The sequence below is a fragment of the Pelobates fuscus genome, chromosome 5, assembly GCF_036172605.1.
Source record: "Pelobates fuscus isolate aPelFus1 chromosome 5, aPelFus1.pri, whole genome shotgun sequence".
NCBI classification, from domain to species: domain Eukaryota; kingdom Metazoa; phylum Chordata; class Amphibia; order Anura; family Pelobatidae; genus Pelobates; species Pelobates fuscus.
In genome coordinates this window covers 153,097,326-153,111,132 of record NC_086321.1, presented here as the reverse complement: position 1 = coordinate 153,111,132, position 13,807 = coordinate 153,097,326, and the positions used below count along the sequence as shown (strand labels likewise).

The following is a 13,807-nucleotide window of genomic DNA, read 5'->3' as shown; positions in this document are numbered from 1 at the left end:
TGTTTTGCCACGCATCCTATTCATGTTCCAGGCACTACCCATCCACTTATCAAAATCCCAGCTACTACCATTGCAAAGAAGTATTGGAGCTTTCATATGGCAAAACAAACGCCCAAGAATCTCGAGGCAGGTCCTTTACAGACCGAGGGACAGGGGGGGACTGGGATTGCCCTGCTTACACATTACTACCTAGCCGCCCTACTAGCTCAAGTAGCGATGTGGCACGCCCCCCCCCCCCCCCCCCGACGAAAGGAAATGGGCTGATATAGAATCACTCATGGTAGGGGCTGATATGCCACAATTCGCGATGTGGGTACCCAAAGAACATAGGACCATACTCAGGGTGACATGTCCAGCTATCATGAACTCGCTCCGACTGTGGGATCAGACACATACGAAATACAAGCTAGCGTCCTTGCCCTCTCCCCTAATGCCATACCTCTGCAATAGGGCCTTCACCCCAGGCCTGACCGCCAAAGACTTTAGGAACATTGAACAAGCAGGGTTACAAAGGATATGCCAACTATACAAAGGTACCAACATCATAGGTTTTAACGACCTCACAGGACAGACATCTCACACCTAGCGACTTCTTTCGTTATCTCCAACTGAAGGACTTCGCTAGGCAACCACATATCAAAAGCGCAGCAACACAAACACTGACTTTCTTTGAGCGCTGGTGCCTCTCCGGGAACTTTCCGAGGGGCATGATCACATTGCTGTACGCCCATCTCTGCTCGGAGACCGGGGAATGGGGCAGACTAACCTACACGGAACGTTGGGAACAAGACCTAGGGGAGGTCCTGGAAGGGATAGTGTCAGGAAATATGGGAGGCAAATGCCACCACCTCGGTATGCGTGACCCTACAGGAGCAATCCTTTAAAACAATGTTCAGATGGTACACCACCGCCGTGAAACTGTTCCGAATGCACAAAACTACGAGTGACGAATGCTGGCGAGGGTGCGGACTCAAAGGGTCATACCTCCACATGTGGTGGGAGTGCCCCAGTATGGTCAGGTTTTGGAATAGCGTACAACACATACTCAGACGAGTGTTCTCAAGGACCGTAGACTTGGATCCCTGGGTATACTTACTCAATAGACAAATAGAGGGCTGGACCAGAGCGGAACAAAAACTCTTGCACAGAATAACGTTGGCAGCTAGGAAGGCAGCAGCCACCTCCTGGCTGAAACCCTCTACCCCAAACAGTGCAGACATTGTAGCTAGAATTAAAGACATAAGATTAATGGACGACCTGACGGCCAGGATTAGAGGGTCCACCAAAGCCTTCCACAGAATTTGGGACCTATGGGACACCAGCGACTACGGCTGAGGGCGACGGTTCCTGCCCCCCCCCCCCGACCGCGCTAAACAACCACACGAAGCAAACTGCTCAGTGCCACATCCCCTTGGATTCCCCCTCCTCCCCCCCCCGCCTCCCTTGGCCACCCTCCAGCTTCTCGTCTACCTCTCCCCCACGCCAGCTCCGAACCACCCCCTACGCCTTCGGTACAGATCTAAGAGAAGAGCTGTGCACTTGCGCAGGGAATAGACACAGGCGAGCATTAACTGACAGATCCCATGGGCACAAGTAAAAGGTACGCATACCCCACCAACAAGGCTAGCCCGGGCGGACAGGTGTTAACATGGGGCATACACCGAATGGCTACTGATAACAGTTCTCAGGGGTTCCCGAACCTGAAATTAACTCCAATATATAACACACAGAAGCCAGGCGCCTACCACCGTGAGGATTAATGCGCATACCATAGACACGCAGACGGACGCACATCTTGTTTCAAATATGTCCGTAACATCCAAGGCACATATAGACATATCCCACTACACTCATGGGAACAACTGTCATCCTAGCCAATGGCAGAATATCCCCAAATACAAACGACCCCCGATCTCGGGTTAACTACTGAGGGGACACGCAGCGGACACGACAAACAAATATTTACACATAAGAAGCACAGTTGTAACCCACTGGCGAGTGAATGATACCCCTCAGCTCTGAGGCGTGGCCTGGAAGAGGGATGCGGCTCACGCCGCTCGTCCCGTAGCCCCCCCCTCTATCTCCTTCTCTATCTTTCCCCCCCCCCCTCTCTATATTGTTTGTCCCTTGGACATCAAGGGACTTCCCTTTCAATGTAATTCCCAGACAAAGTATTGAGATGGTTCTAGCCAGCTGAGCCTTACGTAGGCCTCTAGACAGCCCACTTATCCGGTAACCTAGCATTGTGATGAAAAGAATACCGGACAAAATGTGAATGGGGCTTCTGCGTAAGCCAGACTTGTATTATACCTGCTACTACCATCCCAAATGTGGGAACAACGTTCCAAATGATCTGTACCCAAAATGTGCACAAATTCTTGCCACTCCAAGTGTTTACGAAACTGATTTCATTTGTGTGATGTTATACGCAGTTATGTATCTACCTGCACTTTGAAAAATAAAGAATTAAAAAAAATAAAATAAAACATCAGGTATGATGTTGTATCGATCAGGTAGTGTAAGGGTTACGCCCGCTTCACAGACCAAAACTCCCTGTTTAACGTACCGCAAACAGTCCATTTGCACAATCGCAAACTCCCCATTTGCACAAGGTTGGATACCAAGCTAGCCATGTCCCGTTCCTTGTCCTCACTGATGTCATTGAAGGTCTCTTCCTCCACCCAGCCACGTACAACACCAAGGGTCCCTGAAAGGTGACAACAAGCCCCCTGGGACGCCTGCTGTGTTTGGTCTTCCACCTCCTCAAAGCCACCTTCCTCCTCTGACTCCTCTTCTTCAGACTCCTCTCTCTGCGTTATTATAAGGTGTGTTAAGTAGTACTATTCCTATCAGGGGACGTGTATATGGCATCAATTTTTAGGAACCGGGAGATGGAAAAAGATGCTTGGTCGGTCCTCCTACTTCAAATTTGGGGCACTGCGCATGCAATCTAATGTGCCACCAGATAGGAGTGGTGTGTTAAGTAGTACTATTATCAGTTTAATCCCTGTTACGTCCCCCTCATCAGGCCTTTTTTAGTCAAATGTATAGCCCACTGTCGGTCCCTTCGGGATCCATCCCTCATTCATCTTAATAAAGGTGAGGTAATCTAGACTTTTTTGACCTAGGTGACTTCTCTTCTCAGTGACAATACCTCCTGCTGCACTGAAGGTCCTTTCTGACAGGACACTTGAAGCGGGGCAGGCCAGAAGTTCTATCGCAAATTGGAATAGCTCAGGCCACAGGTCAAGCCTGCACACCCAGTATTCAAGGGGTTCATCGCTCCTCAGTGTCGATATCTGCAGTTAAGGCGAGGTAGTCTGCCACCTGTCGGTCGAGTCGTTCTCTGAGGGTGTACCCCGAAGGGCTGTGGCGATGCGTAGGACCTAAAAAGCTCTGCATGTCCTCCATCAACAACACGTCTGTAAAGCGTCCTGTCCTTGCCATCGTGGGAGGAGGAGGATGACTTTCACCTCTTCCCCTGTTATATTCTCGTTATGCTGTGACATCACCCTTATACGCTGTGTAAAGCATACTTTTTAATTGATTTTGGAACTGCTGCATCCTTTCCGACTTGCGGTAATTCGGTAACATTTCAGGCACTTTCTGCTTATACCGGGGGTCTAGTAGCGTGGACACCCAGTACAGTCGTTCTCCTTCAGCCTTTTTATACGAGGGTCCCTCAACAGGCACGACAGCATGAAAGACCCTATTTGCACAAGGTTGGATGCTGAGCTACTCATGTCCCTTTCCTTGTCCTCGGTGATCTCACTGAAGGTATGTTCTTCCCCTCCCCCCCCCTATTAAAATCCACCAACGCAAAAGGCGTTGAAGACTGGACCGGAGTCACAAACAGAAATGCAGAGCCTGCCCCACGTCAAGCACTCGCCACCACAATCCCACACCGGACGTGAAGCACCACCGGGACAGATCCAACCACCCGACAAAACAAGCTTCCACCACCTTAAGCCGCAAACCCGGCACTCAGCCAGAGACTTGCCTTTGTTGTTCCAGGTATCAGGGACTCCCAGGGTCTGCACCTGGCGCCCAGATGGTATCGGATGAGCACAAGCAGTAAACAGTAGCCTGTCAAGCATGTCCCATTATAGCCGATCCTCCACACCATGCCTTTGATCACATGAACTGCTCTCTGCACATTAACTAATCGTAAAGTAGCAAGCGTTTAAACATGTCATTATTTCACCTCCTAAAGAGTTTGTCGTAGTTCCTTACATGCCTTTACCTTAACCGTTCATGTATTATGTTATTCACTAGTCTCATCTCATGGGGCGACTCACACTTGATTTTATAACTAGTGGTGGAGCTGCTGATATAAATACACAGTTGATAATGTGCAAGCTACACCCTAAACATGACAGCCATCTTTCACAACAATGTACTGCTATATACTCATACCCTCAGTGCAACTAGCCATGATATACGCACATTCAGCCTAGCATGCTCAAATATAACACACTTCTGTCAAAATAATGCAGCTTCCAAATTAATCTAAAATGGATGCTGTCCAGGAGGTGGGAGGGTCTGGGAGGGAATGTCTGCTGCTGATTGGCTGAAATGTGTCTGCTGACTGTGAGGTACAGGGTCAAAGTTTACTCAATGATGACGAATAGGTGGCGGACCAAACATAGCATATGTTCGCCCGCCGTGGCAAACGCGAACAAGCTATGTTCACCAGGAACTATTCGTCAGCGAACTATTCGGGACATCTCTAGTGCTGGGACCTGGGGCAAGAGCCAATATCTGGTACACTAATGGATGGGGGATAACCCCAAATGAAAACTAATAAACAAATGTGTACTGGGATAGATGAGATGTACTGTGATGCAGGTAACAAATCACTGCAGAATGTCTCCAACAAGGAGCAATTGAAAGAAGGGGGAAAAAATTTATTAAATCTAGTATAAAAATCTTAATGTGCTTGTGTACAAAAAGGTGAATAAAGTGATATGTAGGAGGAAGTTAGACCAATACATTAATATAAATATCACTACTGGAGATGGGTATCAAAATGTGTCTAGCCTAGGAAAATGGGCAGCCTGGCTAGGTGGATAAAAGTAGTAGCGATAGCCAATCCTTAATTATGGATTGGTAAGGGTTAAACCACAACATAACCTGTAGTGGGCTCATGTGCAGTAGAGGTGTAAAGACCTGATCACTTCAAGGATATAATACAATCACGAAGTGATTAACTAAGCAGATAATAAATGTTTGCATGGTAGCAAGTCCATGTGCTGCTTTAAAGTTATAGAAAGTAGTACTACATGGACCCCCTTGACGTGCGTGTTTCACCTGACATGGCATCTCCTTATTTGTGGGACAAAGTATTGTCACAAGACCAATGTTGTGATTTCCAGAGAATGGACTTTTTCCTTTAATCAATCCATCCCAGTGTGTCACTTCTGTGGTGAGACCAAACACTATAAAACTCCACACACTGCAAATAGTGAAATCAATGTTGTGCATAACTTGCTCTTCTCAAGTTGGGAAAACCACACTCTCTGCACAGAAACTCAAATTCCTGTTTACACAATAGATGTCTATATCACAATGATCTGCACGTGATGCATAACCGTAACATTGTATAAAACACTTTAAAGGGACACTATAGTCACCTGAGCAACTTTAGCTTAATGAAGCAGTTTTGGTATATAGAACATGCCCCTGCAGCCTCACTGCTCAATCCTCTGCCATTTAGGAGTTGTTAAGACACTTACCGCTTAAATGGATGAAACCGCCGTTTAGACGATATTCCCCCTTTCCAGAGACACAGGCTCTATACAGCAGACCGCCAAACTCTCGAACGGAGTGCAAGGGAATGCGGTAAACCCACGAACACAATCAGCCGAACTCCTTCCACGGCTAAAACAGGCAAAATAAATCCTTCCAAGTAGCCATTCCCTCCCCCCCCCCCCCCCAAAAAAATACGAGACCAAGCTCCATCTTGATGGTAAAACAGGAATATGTTTTTAATGAGGGCTACCTGCCCGGTATTTATGCAGGCCTCCCACCTGGTGGACACTCCCCTAGGGGACCAGATGGAAGACTGAGACATATATTTGACAGTAGCCAATCACAGTGGCCCAGGTTTAAACACTCCCCTTTACACAAGTAAATCCCTCCTCTCTATCCTGGAGATAATTGGGAAGAAATCCAATTCTCTCCAGGGATAGAGGCAAACCGCCATTTTATATGGTACAGTAAAAATACATAACTTTACAAATACCGAATACATTGGATTTGTGCAACATATCCCCAGATAGCCTGGATCTGAGTGCATATTACTACCGAATAGCGCTCAGATCCAATGCGCACAGTTCAATCGCCATGGAGTCAGTCTTTCACATGTCTTTCGGTATACGATTGACTCCATGGGATGGCTATCTGGGTTAAGTCCATTCATATCATCCAAACTCCCAAACGGACGGGTGTTCGTATGCCTCGACGAAAAGGAAGGGCAATCGGTAGTTCCAGCAGTGTTCGGTAGGTAAAGTGTCCGTTTATAGTTCCATGATATCTTCGTCGAACACCGCTGGTCTTTCGTGTGTTTAAAATGGCCGCTGCCTTGTGGTTGGCATACAAACAACGACCACCCTGCATACGGTTAGAATGAAGAGGTGTCTGCGGTTAACCACAACATTCTAATAGGGGCCAAGAGGTTAACCAGCAGCACACTTCTCTCCTGGGTGGCTGTCCGTTCGGTGTATTCTGTAACAAATGAACAGGGGCATATGGACAGGCAATTCCACGAAGGGAGGCAAAACAGACGAACCAGCAATATCATTTTATACAGATGGATCTGTCACAGGAGTTAAATCCCTTTGTTTATGAACCCTAGTCACACCTCCCTGCATGTGACTTGCACAGCCTTCCATAAACACTTCCTAAAAAGAGACATCTTTAGGCTTTCTTTATTGAAAGTTCTGTTTAATTAAGATTTTCTTATCCCCTGCTATGTTAATAGCTTGCTAGACCCTGCAAGAGCCTCCTGTATGTGATTGAAGTTCAATTTAGAGATTGAGATACCATTATTTAAGGTAAATTACATCTGTTTGAAAGTGAAACCAGTTTTTTTTTTTTTTTTTTTTCGTGCAGGCTTTGTCAATCATAGCCAGGGGAGGTGTGGCTAGGACTGCATAAACAGAAACAAAGTGATTTAACTCCTAAATGGCAGTGAAATTGCAGGGGAATTATCTATACACTAAAACTGCTTCATTTAGCTAAAGTAATTTAGGTGACTACAGTGTTCCTTTAAACCTCTCAGAACTTTGCAAGATTTAGCAAATTGCATTCCAGTTATTCTAGGCACATATTGCAAATGAGGAGAAATACAAAATGTTGGCAGATCACCAGAGATTCCCTTTCCCTCAATGTTTCTCTCCAGAGAAATATTCTAGCTGCACCAGTAGGCCTGATATACACACCAGCTGCTCCATTAAGCTAAAGTTGTTTAGGTGACTAGTGTTCTTTTAATATTTCTAAAGTTGCAAATTTCTTCTTGGTTGTCCCTTGTTTCTATTACAGAGATGTCCTCAAAGAGAGGGGCTCAGCAGTGGATGCAGCGATAGCTTCACTACTTTGTACTGGACTCGCTAGCGCACACAGCATGGGTATTGGAGGAGGTGTGATCCTGACAATATACAACTCAACAACCGGTAAGATCTAGAAACTATGGTTAAATGTACCGTAACTATCAACCATCCTCTATATCTAGACACACTACTCTTGCATATGTTTTTTTTTTTTGTGTAGTTCCTCATGAGTTGCTCTAGCACGACGACGAATTAAATATATATATATATATATGTGTGTTCTCCACATAGCAGTACTACATGTATATGCCTTTAATTTTGTGTCAATCTCTTCTCCTGTATTGCTATTGTGGCTTTGCAGGTTGCATCTGTATTCTCAAGCACAGCAAAAATAAAGAATAAAAAAAGTACCATAACTGTCACATCTTTGGATATTCTACCAGTGAATAACCCATTAATACATGGTTTGAATGTTGCATTCTTTAAATGAATAGTGAAGATTAGCTCCAAACTGCCTCGCTAGAAACGCCTCCTAAGTAAAAGTCAATATAAGAAAATAAACTTTAACAAACATACATGAGGACTAAAACGTGCAAAAACAGTGATCAAAGTGGAATTTAAGACTGCTGTGATTATACCATAGATCTAAACGCTACCACTGTGCTCTACTAGTTGTTGTAAAAACTTGCTACAAAAATAGCAACTTGTATTTAATAATTAGTCAGTGTTACAAGAGTAACAAGTTGGTTATTATTTCCCAGATGAGTAATACGCAAAATTGTCTTTTACAAGGGGGAAAAAAAGGGAGTAGAATACATGTTTAAGGTTAAACCTGAGATCGTGGTGTGTAGGAAACTAGTCAAATAGACTAAACAGGATGTAATTGTAGAAATCCACAAGTCTATATCACTAAGACGGTCATATTATAGAGGGGGACACTAAGATTAAGGGAGGTAGATATACTGCAGTCCAAACAAGCGAATTGAAAAATAAAGTATCCGCATCGGTAGCCCAACGTGTGTTTCGGCGGTAACTCCGCCTTTCTCAAGAGCTAATAGCTGTCATCCAGAGACAGCTTATAAACCTAAGTAGATCCCGCACTGTGGTGGGGAGGATCCAATCCATAAAATACCTCTAATGATATCGGAGCCTTTCATTTCTTTGAGATAGTGGTTCCAGTGCGCATGTGTGAACACTTGATTTTTACCAGCCTGGTACGTGAATTAACCTTGACATGCCGAGGTTTCTGCATAGGGAAAGCTGAATAAAGTCTGGCATGTTCAGTCTCCTATGTATATCCCTAGAGTATTTCTGTAGTATTATACAGAAGGGGTCTATATGTACACTTAACAGGATCCCAAAGATTGTATACATATAAATGTTCTTTCAATTCTTTCAATGTTCTATAATAAAAACCCAAAACAAATTCTCCCTTTAATGTTTTTCTGACATATGGTGGCAGAACAAATGGACTTTCTAATTGGGACAAGCATCTTTGGGTCTATCCATTTAGACCCAAAGTAGAAAAATCTCCCCTCTGGCAGGTAAAATTTCCTACAATTAGACATTTACCAGTATAGAAAAAAAAAAAAAATAAAGCTTAACCACTGTCTGCGGTGATGACGGTAAAAATAGCCCAAAACACAACCCATAACTTCGTGTCTCTTGGGTATAAACATATGTGAAAGGTAGAGACAGAGGGAAAAAAAACCTGCAAAGGAGAACCCTTAATTTAAATGTACATATACCATCTAAGCCAGGGCCAGATTAAGAGCCCAGCGGGCCTGGTGCTGACAATTACGATGGGCCTAATTACAAAATCTAATTGACCAAAAACACTAAAACAGTCCTACCTCCTAAGCGTCATGTATCTGATGGAGATGGTGCTGGAGGGAAACTCATAGGATGCAGCTAAGAGAAAACACCCTACTAATCATACGCTTTCATCTTTCAAGTAAACCCATACCCCCTAACAGCAGTGTCCAGTAAAGCAGGAAGTCTATGGATCGCGTAAAAGGGTGGGCCACTGACACAAATCACACAACCAGAACTGCCGAAAGAGGCAAACATACACAAAAAGGGGGCATGTCTGTGTCCCCATGTCTCCCAGTCCCTTAGTGTCTGTGTCCCCATTTCTCCCAGTGTCCCCATGACACTAGGGGACATTGAGAGACATTGGGGCACTGGGAGACATGGGGACAGTGAGATTCTTGGGGACACTGAGTGACATGGGGACACTGGGTGACTTTGAGACATGAGGGGACACTGGGAGACATGGGGCACTGAGACACTGTGATACATAGGGGACACTGTGATATATAGGGGACACTGGAGACTTGATAAAGACCTGGGTACAGGACAAAACATTAGTGTCCAATGAACCTGCTTAAATCTATCACAGTGAGTGCCTGAGATTTTTTTCTTTTATACTTGGGGACACTGAGACACTTGGAGGCACTGTGAGACATGGGGACACTGGGAGACTTAGGGACACAGACACTACGGACAATGAGAGACACCAGGGACACTGGGAAACATGGGGCACTGAGACACTCTGATACATAGGGGGCACTGTGATACATAGGGGACACTGGAGACTTGAGTGCCTGAGATTTTTCTTTTATACTAGGGGACACAGACACTGGGAGACTTTGGGACACTGGGAGACTTTGGGACACTGGGAGACTTTGGGAGACTTTGGGACACTGGGAGACTTTGGGACACTGGGAGACTTTGGGACACTGGGAGACTTTGGGACACTGGGAGACTTTGGGACACTGGGAGACTTTGGGACACTGGGAGACTTTGGGACACTGGGAGACTTTGGGACACTGGGAGACTTTGGGACACTGGGAGACTTTGGGACACTGGGAGACTAGGGGACTTTGGGAGACTAGGAAACACTGAGGCACTGGCACATTACGGACACTGAGAGACACCAGGGACACTACGAGACATGGGGATACTAAGATACTAGGGACACTGGCTGGGAGACATGGGGACACTGGGAGTGCCCCATATCTACCAAGTCTCAAAGTCGCCCAGTGTCCCCATGTCTCCTTGTGTCCCCCAGTGTCTCCATGTCTCTGTGTCCCCCAGTGTCTCAGTGTCCCCATGTCACCCAGTGTCCCTTAGTGTTTGTAGCCCCATGTCTCCCAGTGTCCCTTAGAGTCTGTGTCCCCATGTCTCCCAGTGTCCCGATGTCACTAGGGTACTATGGGACACTTAGAGACATTGGGACACTGGGAGACATGGGGACACTCAGAGACTGGGAGAAACATGGGGACACTGAGATACATGGGGACTCTGGGAGACTAGGGACACATACACTAGGGACACTGGGAGAAATGGGGACACTAGGACACTAGGGACACTGGCTGGGAGACATGGGGACACTGAGAGACTAGGGGCCACTGAGAGACATGGGTCAAAACGTTGCAGTGTCACTGTGTCCCTAGTGTCTCAGGGTCCCCATGTTCCCTAGTGTCCCAATGTCTCACCGTCCCCATGTCTCGCAGGCTCGGAGCTGCTGTCTGGACTCTCTGCGCAGATCTGCTTCCCCGCGGGTCAGTGAGTAGAGAGAGGCAGGGAGGGAGATGCTGTAACTTCTTATCCCTGCCTCCACACAAACAGTGACCCCTACTGGCCGGTGTGGGTATTGCAGAATAATCTGTTTATACTGAGAGAGACATTTCTATTGCCGGTATTACTGCAAAACCAGCACTGGCTATGCAGCCTCAAATACCTGAGAAATACTTCTGAAAAATACCTGGCATCCCTAAGAAATACATTAGAAATACCTGGCAACCCTAAGAGTAGTGTGTAAAAAAAAAAAAAAAAAAAATTTTTTTTTTTTTTTATAAAATCAATGGCCCTATTCCATGGGCCTGGGCCTGGAGCTGCAGCTCCATCAGCCCCTATGTTAATCCGGCCCTGATCTAAGCTAACCACCTCATATATAGACGTAAGAAATATCCTAATCGTATGTTCGAACAGGAGTATAAGGGAACATAGCTCTCTACAACTTGTTACAAAATACATGAAGGCTCTAGCATTCTAAAAAAAATTGTCTACAACAAAATATCTTAAAATAAATAAAATTAAATAATAAAAGCGATAGATAATTATGTGAAATCAAATAATCTTTGTACAAAACGGCTTAATATAAAGTGCGGTTGTCATCTTACTGTGCAATAAAGTCACTTTAAAATATCTTATTGTAATATGCTCATTTTGGCTTTACGGATAGGGGCACTACATATGCTCACTGAATGTGAGTATATGTATCCTAGGTAGTACTGTAATTGGCCTGGTGTGCAGTTAACAATTTAGTGCAACATGTCATTTACAATAGATGTATGTATCTCTCCCTCTCCCTGAAATCTACAATATTGTATATCCCCTAAAATAAAAAACAGGAACCCCGCAAGTATTATGCGCCCAACATATCCAAAAAGGCTCAGATTGGTTTAATGGAACAAAATCGCCATCTGGGAGCAGTTTTGACTGGCTGGCCACGAGTTCCACGCGCTTGTTTGTGTTCGGGAGACAAAATGGCCATGCATGCACTAGACCACGTGTGTTTGGTTATACGAATGGCGGCCACCCAGGGAAAGCACTAGAGTTAATCCTTTTAATTGCGGTTAACAGCCAGGGGTGGTCAGTGTTCTGAGGCAATAAGAGGGGGGACCACACAAGTTCTATTCGGTACACGCATAGGGGGATATGGGCCTGTTCGAGAGAACTCAATATGGGTTCGGGCAACCCATGGAATGATGCCCGGTCTGCCACAGTGCATTCATTTTCAAATAGCCTAAAGTAAAACCACTTTTTTTTTTTTTTTTTTTTCATTTTTTGTTCCTAAGTAATACCACAATTAGACAAAAGGGCAATTATCTTTTTGGTGCAAAATACCCTATATAGTGAGTGTTGGTCATAACCTAGCTCTGGAAAGCTACTGTAACCAAACCAAAGTTGCATTTTCAAAGAAAGAATAAGTATCCGTTGTCAAATGGCCTGAGAAGTAGAGCAAGAAAGAGAATAAGCGTGAAAATACCCTCAAAAGTAAGAGTGAAGGCCAGTTCAAACGTAGCTATCAACTATCGAAATACACCTGACTAAACAGACATACTCGTGTATATGGGAACCAGACAAATCGTCAGAGTAAACCCTCCCCTTGCTTCCCACATCCAAAGGAGATCATCCTATATTGTTAGCTTGTAACCATTGTATGAGAGAGGGTGAATCCATAAAGAACTCAGCTTTTTACTGAAGTCTGACTCTCTAAGGCCCACTGGGCAGGCCCAAGAGTATTTAATCCCGTTTCTTAGGATCGCAGTTTGGGGATGGAATGTTCTTCGTGTGTTTCTGGTAGCAGGTGATGTATCACTAAATATTTTCAACACATATGTAGAGCCTTTGAGAGATTTGTCTCATAGCGTAGATAATAGATGACTGAAATGTAAAAGATTATAAACCTGCAAGAACGTCTCTTGAGGCTTGCGCCTGCAGACAGTCAGGTTTCCGGAAACCAATTAATTCTTTCCATAAAGTTTACATTCTCCCATTGTAGACTTGGGAGGTGAACAAATTCCTCTATGTATTTCTCCAGATTCTCCAATGTTTTCAGGAATGCCTCTTATGCGTATATTATTGTGGCAAGATCTTTTTTCATATTTGGCACGTTTCGTTTCACGTTGAAATCTTATGTTGTAAATTATACTGTAAAACTGAGCTTTCCAACTTCTCCTCTACACATTTAATTTTGATTGTGAATTTTGACAAGATTTTAATTCACCTGTTATAATTTGGATCTCGGTTTTAATTTTACCGAGTTGTATATCAAAACAAGCATTTAAATGCTCCTGATCAAAATACTGAAGCTATTTTCCTTCTCTATGGCTAATAGTGGGTTGTACTCTTCATTACTATGGCTTTTAATCTATCATGTTGACTTGTTCTTCTAGACGTGATATCTTGCATCGGGGGAAAGGAATTGGAAAGAAGTCTCTCCTCTTAGTTCAGTTTTCTTTTCTATTTCCATGTTTTAGGATCACTGTTTTGTGTAGTGGGGAGGGAGGGGGTTGTAGCATTTGCAGCTCTGTATTTTCTTTTGGTTTTTCCCTTTAATGGGTTTTAAAAAAAATGGCACCATATAATATAGTGCTAGATATCCAGGAGCGGTGTATCTACACAGCTTGTGGTTATCTTGCACTATTATATGGTGCCATCTTTAATGTTTTTATTGGATTTGGTGA

At 44.6% G+C, this 13,807-nt stretch overlaps 1 protein-coding gene across 3 annotated transcripts in view; it reads left to right on the top strand.

Moving 5' to 3' along the window:
• Nucleotides 1–13,807, top strand: part of GGT1 (gamma-glutamyltransferase 1) — a 111,867-nt gene that overhangs the window by 58,296 nt on the left and 39,764 nt on the right. For all 3 annotated transcript variants that reach the window (XM_063454516.1, XM_063454515.1, XM_063454514.1), the window contains exon 3: nt 7,543–7,673. In XM_063454516.1, coding sequence (XP_063310586.1) covers nt 7,543–7,673 — 131 coding nt within the window. The remainder of the gene's footprint in view (nt 1–7,542; nt 7,674–13,807) is intronic.